This window comes from Cryptomeria japonica, chromosome 7, assembly GCF_030272615.1.
Source record: "Cryptomeria japonica chromosome 7, Sugi_1.0, whole genome shotgun sequence".
NCBI lineage: Eukaryota > Viridiplantae > Streptophyta > Pinopsida > Cupressales > Cupressaceae > Cryptomeria > Cryptomeria japonica.
Genome location: NC_081411.1, coordinates 360,087,275 through 360,101,072, shown reverse-complemented (window position 1 = coordinate 360,101,072; position 13,798 = coordinate 360,087,275). Strand labels below are relative to the sequence as shown.

General features: G+C 33.7%; 1 protein-coding gene across 1 annotated transcript; it reads right to left on the bottom strand.

Moving 5' to 3' along the window:
* Window positions 1-231: 231 nt before the first annotated feature.
* Window positions 232-7,688, bottom strand: LOC131050268 (sulfate transporter 3.1). Its single transcript, XM_057984457.2, has 13 exons — window positions 7,116-7,688; window positions 6,943-6,991; window positions 5,293-5,500; window positions 5,016-5,187; window positions 4,727-4,792; window positions 4,512-4,625; window positions 4,269-4,385; window positions 4,051-4,177; window positions 2,334-2,620; window positions 1,976-2,166; window positions 977-1,062; window positions 806-882; window positions 232-712 (listed from the first exon to the last, which is right to left on the bottom strand). Exons 1-13 carry the CDS (start codon window positions 7,413-7,415, stop codon window positions 539-541), a joined length of 1,968 nt encoding a protein of 655 aa, XP_057840440.2. The 5' UTR covers window positions 7,416-7,688; the 3' UTR covers window positions 232-538.
* Between the last annotated feature and the right edge of the window lie 6,110 nt (window positions 7,689-13,798).

The following is a 13,798-nucleotide window of genomic DNA, read 5'->3' as shown; positions in this document are numbered from 1 at the left end:
TCTTATTATAAACTTTCAGATAAATGTTAAATACAAATTATAAATATATTTTTTTTAATATTTCAGTATAATAAGACATGGTCTAGATATAAAATAATAATCACAACATCTTCTATCTCAAATTCCCAAAATAAAAAAAACAAGTCCAAGCTGCTAAATTTTTTTTTTTTTTTAATTTTAATATACAAATTTGTAATTAAATATGGTGTACTCAAACAAAAATACTGACACATCTGAAAATACATGGCGCAGTACATGGTGCTTCTTAAGTCTAAATTGCAATTGATAATTTCTTCTGATAGATCTACTTAACTTGAATACATTTATAATCCTTAATAATTTAAGGATTATTTTACCTCTCATACTTTCTTACACAGTCCCTAAGAAATGGAGGAGAAATATGTGGAGTGCCTATATAGACAATCCATTGAAAATATATAATTCACTGTACAATGAGGCAAGAGAAAAGTGGATTTTTCTTCACTGAACACTGCAAGATTTTATGGAGAACAAAAGATTTTTTCTTCAAGATTTTATGTTAATTTTTATGATTGTAGTTGGCGCTGTGGACCTTTTCAGCATGGAGTAGAGAGTTGCACACAACAACAGCCTCAGCCACTGTAACAAACAGCCATTTTTTCTCTAGAATTTCTATAAATTTGCACTTCTCAAGTTTTTCCACCACTGGACTTGCTGGATTCGCTAAAACAAGCTGCACATATAAATAACAGTTTATTAAGTCATACTATTTATTTTGATGAATGCGTGCATCAGTTTATATGAAATTGTAAGATGAAAGGATAACCTGAAGTTGTCGATGTTCTAATGTCCTTTTCAATTCCTCAAGGACATTGATTCCACTTGTGTCAATTGTAGCCACAGCTGACAATTTAATTAAGCTACAATGTTAAAAAATGTATACTTAAAACGTATAAATTTATGTGATTGTTAATAGATTTAGTTGAAAGATACTCACAACCCATGTCAAGAATTACATAACGTAGGATGTCTTGATTGAGCTTGGCCAAATTCTCTTCTTCATCTTCTATCCATCTCAACGTTCTGCACAAACCAAAGCCGGATTTTTTATATTTAATGAATCTTGCTTAAACAATTGAAAGGTGTAATTCTACCAACTTGGGAATAAGATGGTGAAATTAGTTAGTATTGGTTATCTAGATTTAGTTAGGTCAAGTGATCGTGAGATTTATGGGATGAATTTTGAATTTTCGATATTGGTTTTGAAGGTAATTCTTTTACTAATCATTTTGAATGTCTTTTATTTAATTCTAGCTTGTTTCATACTGTAGAGATGAAATCTTACATACATTCTTTTCTACATCAATCATATAGAGTATAATTTTCTTCTAAATTGTTAAAAAAGACATGTTGTTCCATTAAACCTCAACAACTTTTTAACTTTTTAAAAAACAATTCACTTAATATCTTTTCACGCGATATTTTTAAGACTGATAAATCCTTCCATCCTTCCTTTCTTCTAAGATAAGAATGATAAGATAGTACACTACTAAAGCCCTCTAGATTAACATAAATGTTCATAAAAGACAGGAAAACTGTCCTATTAACCTCTGACAACTTTTTTAACTTTTTAGTTTTCGAAAAAACAACCTAAATGTACTTAAGATTAAGCCCTTCCATCCTCCTTTCAAAATTAATAGGACAATAAATTGCTAAGCCCTCTAGATTAATAATATAAGTGTTTACTTTTTAAGATCCATCTGCCTTCCACTGGTATCATTCTGATTGTTTAGGCGACTTTCTTGTTATTTCTGTTATTTTGTTTTCGAACATTATCTATGTGATTTGAGGAATGACCTCATGTTCTATACATTTTTTTTAATGTATATATATTTATAGATTAATAAAAACTGATGCATTTATTCATCTAAAAAAAAATTAGACAAATTAATCTATAGATTGTGCACATGCCACTAAAATAGACTGCTAAACGAACCTGTCTTTCAAATAGTTGGCATTGGCAAAATAGATAGGGGAATCTATCCGTAGGATGAGAATGCCAGGGACTTTAGTGGCATCTTGGTACTGCTCTGTGCTTCTGTACATGGATGTTCCAGGAATGTTCCCCAGAACTGCAGTATGAGGCCTCATGACATGCATCAACAGCCTTACCACAGAAATGGATACCTAAATAATCATGTTCAAATCGTTAGAAAAGGCATATATAGTTACTAAATGGGTTTTATGTTTTTTTTTTAATGATCTATTTATTTGCAGTTAGAAGTTGCCAAATATCTTATGAATAGCCAAAATCATATTTGACAATGATTGAGTAAGAGAAAAATTATACATACAGAAATAATCAAACCAGTTTGAACGTCTATGAAAACCACCCCAAAGTAGCCTCCCATACAGACGAGGAAGTCAAGTTTGTCCACCTTCCAGAGATGGTATGCAGTTTGGATGTCAATCAAGCCTAGCATAGCTGATGTTATTATAGATGACAGAACCACCATGGGAGTGTAGTGGAATAGAGGGGTCAAGAACAGTAGAGTTATCATCACAGCAATGGCCATTACTATATTTGATACAACTGTTTTACATCCTGCACTGAAATTCACTGCTGATCTGGAGAATGGACCTGCATTACAGACGTTAATGGCATTTAGTATGTTACAAAAATATATATATTATAAAATATTCTTCTACAAATGGTTATCTAGTTATCAGGATGCATTATGGTATAGATGACTGGATGTTACATCATTGAAGTTTTGACTTCTTATTGATGAGGACTGTTGTTAAATTTGTTTGAGGCAATAGTATAATTAATAAACTACTATACTTTTTATTTTTTTAAATAAATAGATTAATTTTTCTTAATACATTTTTTCAAAATAAAGTAATCATTTTTTAGATAAAAGATTTTTAAATTGTTGCTCTTTAAGAGCAGGACATTCTGAATTCTAAGTCACCAGAATATTCAAACATAATTTATTTTACCACCTACTGAATATTAGGTTTTCGCATTTAAGACTTACGTATTTTAGTCAATAGATTACAGTTTAATAAATATTTTTTTATTTTTAAAAATTAAATTTGATTAATTGTATTTTTTTAGAATGATAAAAATTATGGATTTATAAAATTCATAAACGTTTTTAAAAAATTGTAAAATTTTATCATCATTAGTTGTTTAATTGTTGATCTATTAAAAAAAGTTGTGAAACTTTATTGTTACTAATTGTTTACTTGCTAATTAGTCTTAGTCTTCAAGGATAGATCAGATGGTCAAACTGTTTGCTAATCAGTCTTCAAGGATAGATCAGATGGTCAAGCTGTTGGAAAATACGGATAACAGTTGTCTATCCTTGATGGTCAAACTGTTGAAAGACATAAATGATAGTCGTAGATTCAATTCCCTAAATGCACCCTCGCATGAATAGAGGGAAGCTCATAGGGATGGAGATTATAGTAGTTCCTATCAGGACTGCACTTTAATCACAGATCCACCTGATATTAATTCTTCCATTAAAAAATAAAATTGTTTAATTGCTAATCTAAAAATTATATGATTGCACATTAACTTTAAATCTTAAATTTTAATCATTATTTTAATAATAAGAACTCTTATAATAATCATCTCCACATTTAATCATGTGACATGGACCACATGGTCCCAAAACCCATATGATGATTGGAATTTGGGATATAAAGGTGGATAGGCTTTTAACTACTTTTATCATTGAAAAATAGTCAATTATTGAAACAGCAAATTGTAAACATAGTAATTGTTACTGTTATGAATGAGTGTAATGATTTCTAGGAAACCTTTTCAATGGTCTTTAATGGAAGCAACAGTGTAAATTCTTGGAGAAAGTCATCATGCATATATCCCTCCGAAACAAATTTGTAGGTGGTAACTAGAACTCCCCTCAGAAGTATTTTGATAACGAAGAAAAAGACAAAGATTAACCCAAATATCCAATTTAAATGTTCAAATGAAAGAATTTGAATCGGAGTGGTTTAACTTTTCTAGTGATGCTTTGCAGAGGGAGTAGAGAAGATAACCTGTTGTAACATAACAGCTAGTCCAGGAGCCCAATACGTTCATCATTCCAATGGCTATCATCTCCTTATTGCCATCTGTATGGTAATTCTTGAAAAGGGCAAATGTTCTTCCAGATGCTACTCCTTCCTGCATCATTGTAATTCAATATTAAAACCACCTGCCCTGTATTAATCATGGCTTCAATTATGTTCTCAACATCACTAGACTAGTCTCTTACAGTTAAGGCGATGAGACCGCATATCAGTCCTGCCTTTAAAGCAACCTTCAAATACTGACCATGGAAGACCAAGAGCTGAATGGACAGGGGATTCAGACCTTTCTTTAACTGCCCCACCTGTTATTCCATTTTAAGTGAGTAGATGTACATGCTTTCATAGTCCATTATAAAAAATTAAAAAAATTAAAAACATTATCCATTGATAAGACCCACAACAAATTTTAAGTGCTTTCTTTGTCATACAATTTGTACTCCATGTTTTTCTGCATGTGTGCAGAACACCAGCAGGCTGCCTACAATGACAGATGTCAGTGGGGCAGCAGCAGATACCCAGAAAAGCTTGGAATTTTTCTTGCTCTGTTACATCATAACACATATTTTACTTACATGAATAACAAAAGAGGCAAAATTAATCCCATAAAGAACTTAGTCATGTAATCATCGCTCGCAATACTCACAATGTAACGAGCAACTAGCAGGAAAACTAGGAAAAATGCTCCCAACACAATGGTTTCCCATCTCCACTGCACAATACAGAGACATAATTTCTCATTAAATGACTCTAACAAGTTTTAGCAGAAATACAAGAAATAAGTTCTCAGTCCATTGAATTGAAATGTAGATCATTTAGGAGAAAAAGGGGTATTCCTACCATGATGATGATCTATTGTTACAGTGAGAGATATGATAGAAAGATTGCTGAATTAGAAATATTATGTAAAGAAAAGTAAGAAAATTTAAGGAAACCTTATGAACTTGCTGTGAAACTGATTGCACCACTGAAACAACATCTGTTTTAGTTGAGAAATGTTGGAGTCCCAGGAAACCTTTGAGCTGTTGGAGGGTTACAACAGTGGCTGCTCCTGCCATGAATCCCACTATTGTTGCATGTGAAAGCATGTCTATGATGAATCCCAGCCTGTAACACTCAAATGGGTTAACAGCATTCAAAACTAGAGAGTGGACCTTAAGGGCATTTATGCACTCAAACAAATATATGGAGGTATAGATCATTAGTTCCAACCTAAAAATACCCAAGGATGCTTGGAAAACTCCAGCGAAAAATGTTGCAGTCAAAGCCAGCTGTAAATACAGCTCTGGATTAGCTGTGGGAGAGACCTCATCGCCAAGCATTGAGGCAAGGAGAAGTGATACAACTGCCACTGTGCCCACTGCTATATCCTTGGATGTCCCCAGCATTGCATATACTAGAGGAGGAACAAAACTGGAATCTGCACAAACATTAAATTCCCAGATTTGTATTAGAGTTGGATTTTTAAATTATCATTTTTTCTAGAATTCCTTTCAATGATATATTGTTGGAGTACATAAATCAATTAAACAATTGGGTCATTTCACTGCCTGAACATAAATCTATTTATCCTAGTAGCTTAAACCATGATTAATTCTATGGAAATCAGACATCATTGCCAGTTAAACCATGGGAAATTAGACATAAAAAAAAGTTTTTGTTTAAACAACTAAAATATATAAATGTCTATTATAAAACTAGCTGTTAGAGCCACTTTTAAAGAATGGCTATATATCTATCTAGCTTTGCATTCAGAGATGATATAGCAGGCATCATCACAATTCGAACTAGGGTAAGTTAGACCATGACACAATATTTTTTGTTTGAAATAATAATGTTCACAACTGGGATATGAAACTACACTTTCCTTGAACAGGGAAAAGCAGACTTCCAAAAGATAAAATGAAAAAGTTACTCGATTATTGAACCATGATACTTCATTTACTGAAAAGAACATTCAAATTTTTTGAAATATAATATTGAAAAATCTACATAAAATCAAAATGGGATTAGGGGCCAAAGTTTTTAAATGGTTTCATCTTACAGAACAATTTCTCCTTTGACAGTAGCTTCCTCATGCTGGTTAGAATGATTTGCATGTGACCTTGTCTATTCAGTTATCCAAATATGGATTAGAATACTCTACAGATTGCATTTCAGATAGGAGTGAATACCTCTAATAACTAGGAGAGTCACCGAGACTAATGTAAGAATGTGGGTTTGAAGATTGCAGTAAGGCAAGAGTAAGCATCCCTGGTAATTAGTTTAGTTTAAGGACTAGTGTAAGAATGTGGTTGAGCTCAAGGGAAATGGCTATTTAGTTTCTAGGATGTACCAATGAACTCATACCTCTCATATATCATAGCTTACACATTGCATGTTAGGGGCTGGATAGCCATTTCCAAGCTCATGCACATTAGTTGACTATTTAGAACATATATTCACTCTGTAAGAACAATCTAGAATAATCGGGACAAGTATAAGAAATGTGTTCGAGAACTTAGCCATAATCTTCCTACACCCTACTTTAATTGCAAAGCTTTCCAGTCTTGAAACTGTCAGCCAAAATAGTCCATAGAATTTAAATGGAGTTTACAAAGATCCAGAGTTAGACAAGAGTAGACCTATTTTTAGAAAAAATAACCAACTTCTCACTTTGCAAAACCTGATTTGTGGGGATGTGGATATTAATATGGGCTTAGTGCATTGATTAAACACATTAGATTTCCACAGTTCATAGCAATTGTCATGAGTGTGATCGGAAACATTGATACTGAATAAAGCAGACACAATCGAAACCAGAAACAATTCATGACTATAGGCTTAGTAATTCATATAGAAAAGAAACCGAACAGTACTCACATAGTCCCATCAAGGGAGGCAAATTTGCAAGCTTTGCATAGCTTATGCCCTGCAACAGTCATCACAAACACATACATTTAGTGTATGCCTAAAACAAAAATTGCAGACAGAAACTAAGACACACAAGAACACTAAGACACTCATCCAAATACATGACCACTTTTAAATTTTACCTGTGGAATGGCAAGGCTAGCAATGGTGACTCCCGATATCACATCTGATTTGAACAGGGCAAATGAATATTTGGGTGCCCACTCTAAGATGGGGAAAACATACTGAAGGCCAAGAACACACTTACGTCCCCTAGACTGATTCTTAAACTGCCTAAAGGGATCATCAGGAAACAGAGTTTCCCTGACTGCTTTGCCAACTTCATTGATCATTCTTGTGCCTTGAGCAGGAGGAACATCAGTCTTGTGAACCACCACCATCTGTAAATCATCATTAACTTTCCCATGCTCAACTCCATCCATTGCACTTGCAGTTACTTTGATTACCTAACTACCACCCACCAGAAGGATCATAAAACAAAACAACAACTACTCTTCATGAGATTGTGATGAATTTGGGTGGTTTTATAAGCATGGAGGCCTGCTCCTCAGCCACCCATAGTGGCATTAGGGACCCACTGGGCATGTGCCCTTTTCTGCTGCCCTACAATCTGCACACATTCCCTCGGGAGAGTATCAGTAGAGCAGGGCTTCATACTCCCTCCTCTACAAGAGTTCTATTTGAAAATGAAAAACAGAAGAACATTATTGGTCCTCTTGTATGCAATTTAAAGGAAAGAAAACATTCTCTTGCCACTTTCCTAAGATTTCGTAGGAATTATGGTGTGCTAAACATGTTGGTGGGTACCATGATATTCTAACTGAATAGAAAACACACAAGAACATTATTGGCTCCTGCAATTAGTATTATATTTTAAGGTAAGGGAAGTAGATTTTTACCTCACTTTTTATATTTATTTTTTTTGCAAAAAGTTATGGTATGAGTGTGATGTAATCCTAATTTGAAATTTTAAAATTAAGACATTAAGATCCTTATACTGTAGCCTCTCCGCTTTTAATCAATACAAATGCTGACACATGTTGGTGAGAATTCAAAGGGATTAAAATAAGTAATGATTAGGCTTGGCTAATGATAAAGGCATAATTACCTAACTAAAAGATATAGTTGGTTTGTAACCTTAATGCAAACGCCTCGTTCCATAGATGTTTACTTCGTCACCTTCTAGGTACTCCTTATTTGTTGTTGTTGAGAGCAGTGGTGAAAGACGGACCAATAGAGGGGCACCACATTGGCCAACTACTTTATTGGTAGAATAATTGAAGGATACACTCAAGTTCATGTGATGAATTGTTATATTTTGAAAATGAAATAAAAATGCTATTATATATTTTTATATAAGGGAAAGTATTCAGTAGTTGAGCGTGTTCCAATTTTTGTGATAGAAGTTGTTGATTTAATACTCCCATACTTGCTGATTTAATGTCCAACTTTTGTACAATATTGCACCAATAGTTGTATGATAAGTACCAATAGTTGAATGAAATATATCATTTGTTATGAAAAGTAACCAATCATGTGACGCCACATCAACTGCACCAGTATTGGGGCCATTTTGCACACTTATTGGTCTCACTTTTTTTTGGGCTGTTTTGGACACCTTGGCAAAAAACATGCTGATGTGGCATCATATTTGATTATGTGGCCCTGAAACGTTAGTTATAAGCAGGGAACTTGTCAAGTAAGCGCTGTAAAAAATTTGGAGTCATTTGAAATTTACACATAGGAATTTGAGAAGCGCAAAGTTAGGGTGCACAACTACTCGCTCCTCTCCCCTAGTTGGTGTCTTATTATTTTATTTTTTAAAAAGATAAAAATTTATTAAACATAAAAGATAATTACAAAACAAGAATGGTCAATGGTCCAACAAAGAACTATCAATTACACATTTCTATCATCCAAAACTAATTACTCTAAGATAATTTTAAAGAGTGTCCCCTATGGACAACATTATTCCATTCCTCATTTGTTTAGATGTCAATTTGACCAAGCAATTTGCTAGTGGATTCTACTCTATTAAATAAAACATATCATCTTGATTGATTTAGGTTAACCAAATGCATGTAAGTAATAAGGTACAATTAATTTAATTTGATTATAATATTTTAACAACTTTGTCAATAGTGTTTTTAAAAAAATGTATAAGTATTTTTTATCAATATTTTGGATTGTATTGGATGATGTGTTATAATGATCCTTAAGTTTTAATGAAAGGGTATGAAGTATGATTTGGAATGTAGATGTGAAAATTTCATACACAATTAAAATTAGAAGCATTCTTTGCTAACTTACTTAATTATAATTGAGAATTTAATAAATTAAAATATTATTTAAGAAAGTAAATGTAATGGATAAGAGTATTTGGTTTTGGGAACTACCATGAAGGACATACGTTGATGTAGCACATAATCAAGTCATCAAAATATAGAATATAAATGTTTGTAGTCTATTAAATGCTTTGAACTTTACAAGATCTTTGAGATACCTATGGGTCAAATTCAAGCCCGTTGAAATTGAAAATATGAGTGATATGAAAATGATTGCATTTTTGTCATGACATCCCTAGCATTATTTTTTTAGTCATTATTAATTGAATTAGTCTTAATTATTTAAATAAGCTAATTTTCCTCAAATAATTAAACATTTTTTAATTATTTCATTAGCCTTTTTATCAAAATTAATTAAATATTGTCAATGGGCTCTTGGTCTAGTGGTGAAGTTGAATGGCTCCAAATGAGTCCACCAGGAATCAAGTCTTGTTGAGTGCAAGGTTTCAACATCATAAGAGATGAGGCCAGAATCGTGCCTCGAGAGAATTTGGTGTAATGGATACCCCTCAATATTTGTATTCAATTAATTTTACCATTTCTCCTAATAATAATTAAACAATTTATTTATTTAATTCCCCATGTTGAATAAATAAAATTAATATTTTAAAAAAATTTCTCTATGTATTTACACCTCATCTTATCCTTCCACCTTATACATTAATGTGCATTTTAGATCCCACCTTCATAAAATTTAACATTTCCCTCAAATTAAATGAATTCAATTAATTTATTTAATTTTTCACCTCAAATAAATAAAATTAATATTTTATTTATTTTCTCTAGATGCACTTACACCTCATTGTATCCTTCCACCTTGTCAATTTATTTGCATTTTAGATCCCACCTCCATAACATTTAATATTTGTAATGCCCACCAAGAAACCCTAGAGAATAAAACCAACTAACAACCTATCTAAACATCATAGAGATAAAAAATTTAAAATTAAAATAAAGACAAATGACAATATACTTAACTAAAGAATCACATCATCTTAAGTGCACAAGCAGAATTGAAGATACATCATTACATTATTCTTTAAGGATTTTCGTACATTAAGCGTACTTGATTACATAACACTAAAGTACAAAGAGAAATAGTCTCATACATCCAACTTACATCCTTTTGAGTTTCCCAATGTCATTACTAAAAAGAATCATCCCAAAAGATACATGAGATATTTTCCTACTCAAACTATTACCCACAACATAGGAAAAGTACCATCCAAACTATTTAATTATAACCATGAGATATAACTTATCTAACACTATTAAGTTACTACATTCATTTTATTACACCAATATCCAATTGTTCTTAAACTAATAAAACATTCATCATGATAGAATCTGTCCATTCCTATAACATAGCCATCACCATTTCCACATAGAATGAACGTATGAAAACATCATTACAATACATAATTCCTCTCATGCATGGAATACATAACAGATATAAGTCATCCATTACAAATAAAATGTTAGGATGCAACGATCACACGAATGATATACAATTACAAGATCATAGATGAATCTTACATATAATAGAGATTACATTTGCATCATAAATTCATAGCACTGGAACTGAAGAGAAGAAGTAACATCCATTAAGGAAAATCCCAATGGAAGAAGGCATCAAACCACCCAACCATGAGGAACCAAAAAGGTCCACCCACATGCTCTAGAGAATGACGTAAGGTCCCACACACTCTAAACCTAGGCTAACACCTAACATCTAAGGAACTTAAAACATGGGTAATAATAGTTGAAGACTAGTGACATAAGCCACACTAATACATTTGGCCTAAAATTTTGATGGAGGTTTCCGACAGAGAAGGTATATTGTGAAAAAATTTGATTTTTTTTTGAAAAATTGCCTGCATTCATCGGAATTCCTACGATAATTCAATATATGTTTTCGACAGAGAAGGAATTGGCAATGAAATTTGTGCTTTTTTACAAAAAGTGTCCGCGTTCGTCAAAATTCCAACGACCGCAGGCATTACTTAAAAAAAAAGACCAAGACATTTCAAATCATTTTCATGGCCTCTTCCCATTCTCACATTGCCGCCTCAGCAACGTACTCCTGCCTAGAGTAAGCGTACTCCAGGTTTTGGATGAGGCACGTGAATCATTTTGACCGATTAATGCCAGCTCCAAGCATTGTCGGCTCATGGAATAGGGTTTGCAAAAATGGGAGCAATGTCGGCTCATTGAATAGGGTAGGTGTTGTTGAACAATAGATTTAAATTAAAAAATCTTCCCATAAGTGTAAAAGGTTGGTGCAAAATTAGGAGACTGTTTATATTTTTTCCCTTAGAAGGGTCATACGAAAAATATCGATGAAACTTAAAATGTTTCATCAATACTAAAAGATCATCGACCAAAATACTACGTTGAGCACCTCAAGAAGAGTTTCACCGAAAGGATAGTTTCATTGAAATGAAACATAAAGTATAAAGCACTAAGTTAAAATGACTTCGGTATAATATCTCTTTCAGTAGATGAAAGAAATGACTCATCGATGCTCCAGTTTCATCGAAAAGCGGAAAGTAAGCAAAAGGTGATATTGAGGAAATTAAGCTACCAGTGAAACCTAAAATGTCCATCGAAAGACAAATCCTATCGATAGCAATATGTCGATAAAAAACAGAAGGGTTTCATCGATAAAGGAAAGGCATCAAAGAAGGGAAGGCTTCGGCGGGGCCAGCATAAAGTTTCATCGAAGAATAAAACTCATCGAAATACAATTTCGATGAGAGTCACGACAAAATCATCGACAGAGATCTCATCGAAGAAAGGATGGTTTCGGGGAAACTAAAAGATGGTTTTTCGACAAGGGCCATTTACCGATGAAATGATATCGAAGAAACTAAATATATTCTCATTGATAGTGTTTGTCGATGAAAATGATACCGAGGAAGCACTTAAGTCATCAGCCGAAGTTATGGTCTTATCGATGAAAATCTGATATTGAGTAGGACCTGGGATAACTTAACGACATGTGTTTTTCACCGAGAGGAGAAAATTGACATGCAGAAACTATCACAAGAGTTTTTCAATTTAGAGGACATCTATAGGACATGGAGATTACCCATTCACCGGCCAAAGATTGGAGGATCCATAATTCCTTTCAGTAAAACTGACAAGGTGCCCTTTGATGTCAACCAATTCCATCCCTATTTCAAGTATACATACTATGCTGCAGCCCAAGTCTTTGGTTTAGAGGCTCATCCTCTCATGGATATTGGGGTTATGGTTCTATGTGTTGACTTGCAATCAAAAGACCCTAGGCCGTTTGATTATGCCACTCATGTTGTAGAAGCCCTAAATCATGGGCTGGAAAAGTTAAAAGGAGACCTTGTAAATATTCATTTCTCATTGTATTCTTTGTTGTTGCATGTTATTCTTTATTGTGGACAAGAGTCCAATTTCTGGTCAGATGATTTTAGCATCAGAGCTTATGATAAAAGTGGTTTGAAGAAACCAGTCCAGTTGTGGGTCTCTGCATGGGACCAAAGATTTATAAACAGCCAATATTGGCACTTCCAGGAATATTTTGTAAAACTACTCAGTGCAGCCCTCAGACAACATAGAGACTATACTTTGTCCCCTGTGATCAAAAGATTCCTCAGGCCGAAAGATTTCTCTCCAGAGTCTCAGATTGATCATAATTGGGGTGATTGGTATTGCCACCCTAATCATATAGAAATCAGAATATTCGGGTATGAAGGGAAGCCATACATGCTTCCAATTATAGTGCCAAACAGGGTGGCTAGTCTAGAGATTGTAAGACAATTGTCTACTATCAATGCCAAACATCTCATAGATTTTGGTAAACAATCTATTGTGCCAGGGTTACTAGCATTTTCTGATTTTATTGTTAAAAGTTCCAAGAGTTATCATTTACTTCAGAATAAGTTAGATTATTATGGCATGACTCTAGGTGATCCTAGAGAGAGCTTTGATCTTGAGGGATATGTGAGAGCTGCGAGGACATCTCAGAAACTAAGGGCTGGAATACATGTGGCTCAGATGCCAGATGATTTAATCAGGAATCTTGAAAGGGAGGAAGCCAAGGCCTTAAGAGAAAGATATGAGATGACTTGGGAAGCTTTCAAGTGGAAGAGAGAGAGGGGGAAAGTGGATGGAAACATACTCGGAGACCTCCAAGATCCTTTGGAGGTAGCTAAAAAACTGCTTCAGCATGAGGCAAAAATTATGCATAGAGTGCCCCCACAGTTCCTCCATTTTGTCAAAACTGGAAGAGACAGTGAGCCATTGGCTCACATGTCACCAAAATCAACTGCTAGTAGCATCCTTGCTGACTCCCCTAGAGAAGACTATCCCCCTGGCTTTGAGGCAGAAATAGATGTGGAAACTAGTGAATTCAATATTAGGGATGTGGTTGATATAAGGATGACAGAACATGAAGATTTTGTTGTAGAATTCCTTTCATTCTT

Excerpts from the sequence above, each read along its gene's own strand:
- LOC131050268 (XM_057984457.2), bottom strand. The coding sequence starts at position 7,415 with ATGGATGGAGTTGAGCATGGGAAAGTTAATGATGATTTACAGATGGTG. Across the intron at positions 4,626-4,726 it reads TGCTAGTTGCTCGTTACATT|AGCAAGAAAAATTCCAAGCT; the intron begins GTGAGTATTGCG and ends ATGATGTAACAG. Across the intron at positions 4,386-4,511 it reads AAAAACATGGAGTACAAATT|GTGGGGCAGTTAAAGAAAGG; the intron begins GTATGACAAAGA and ends ATGGAATAACAG.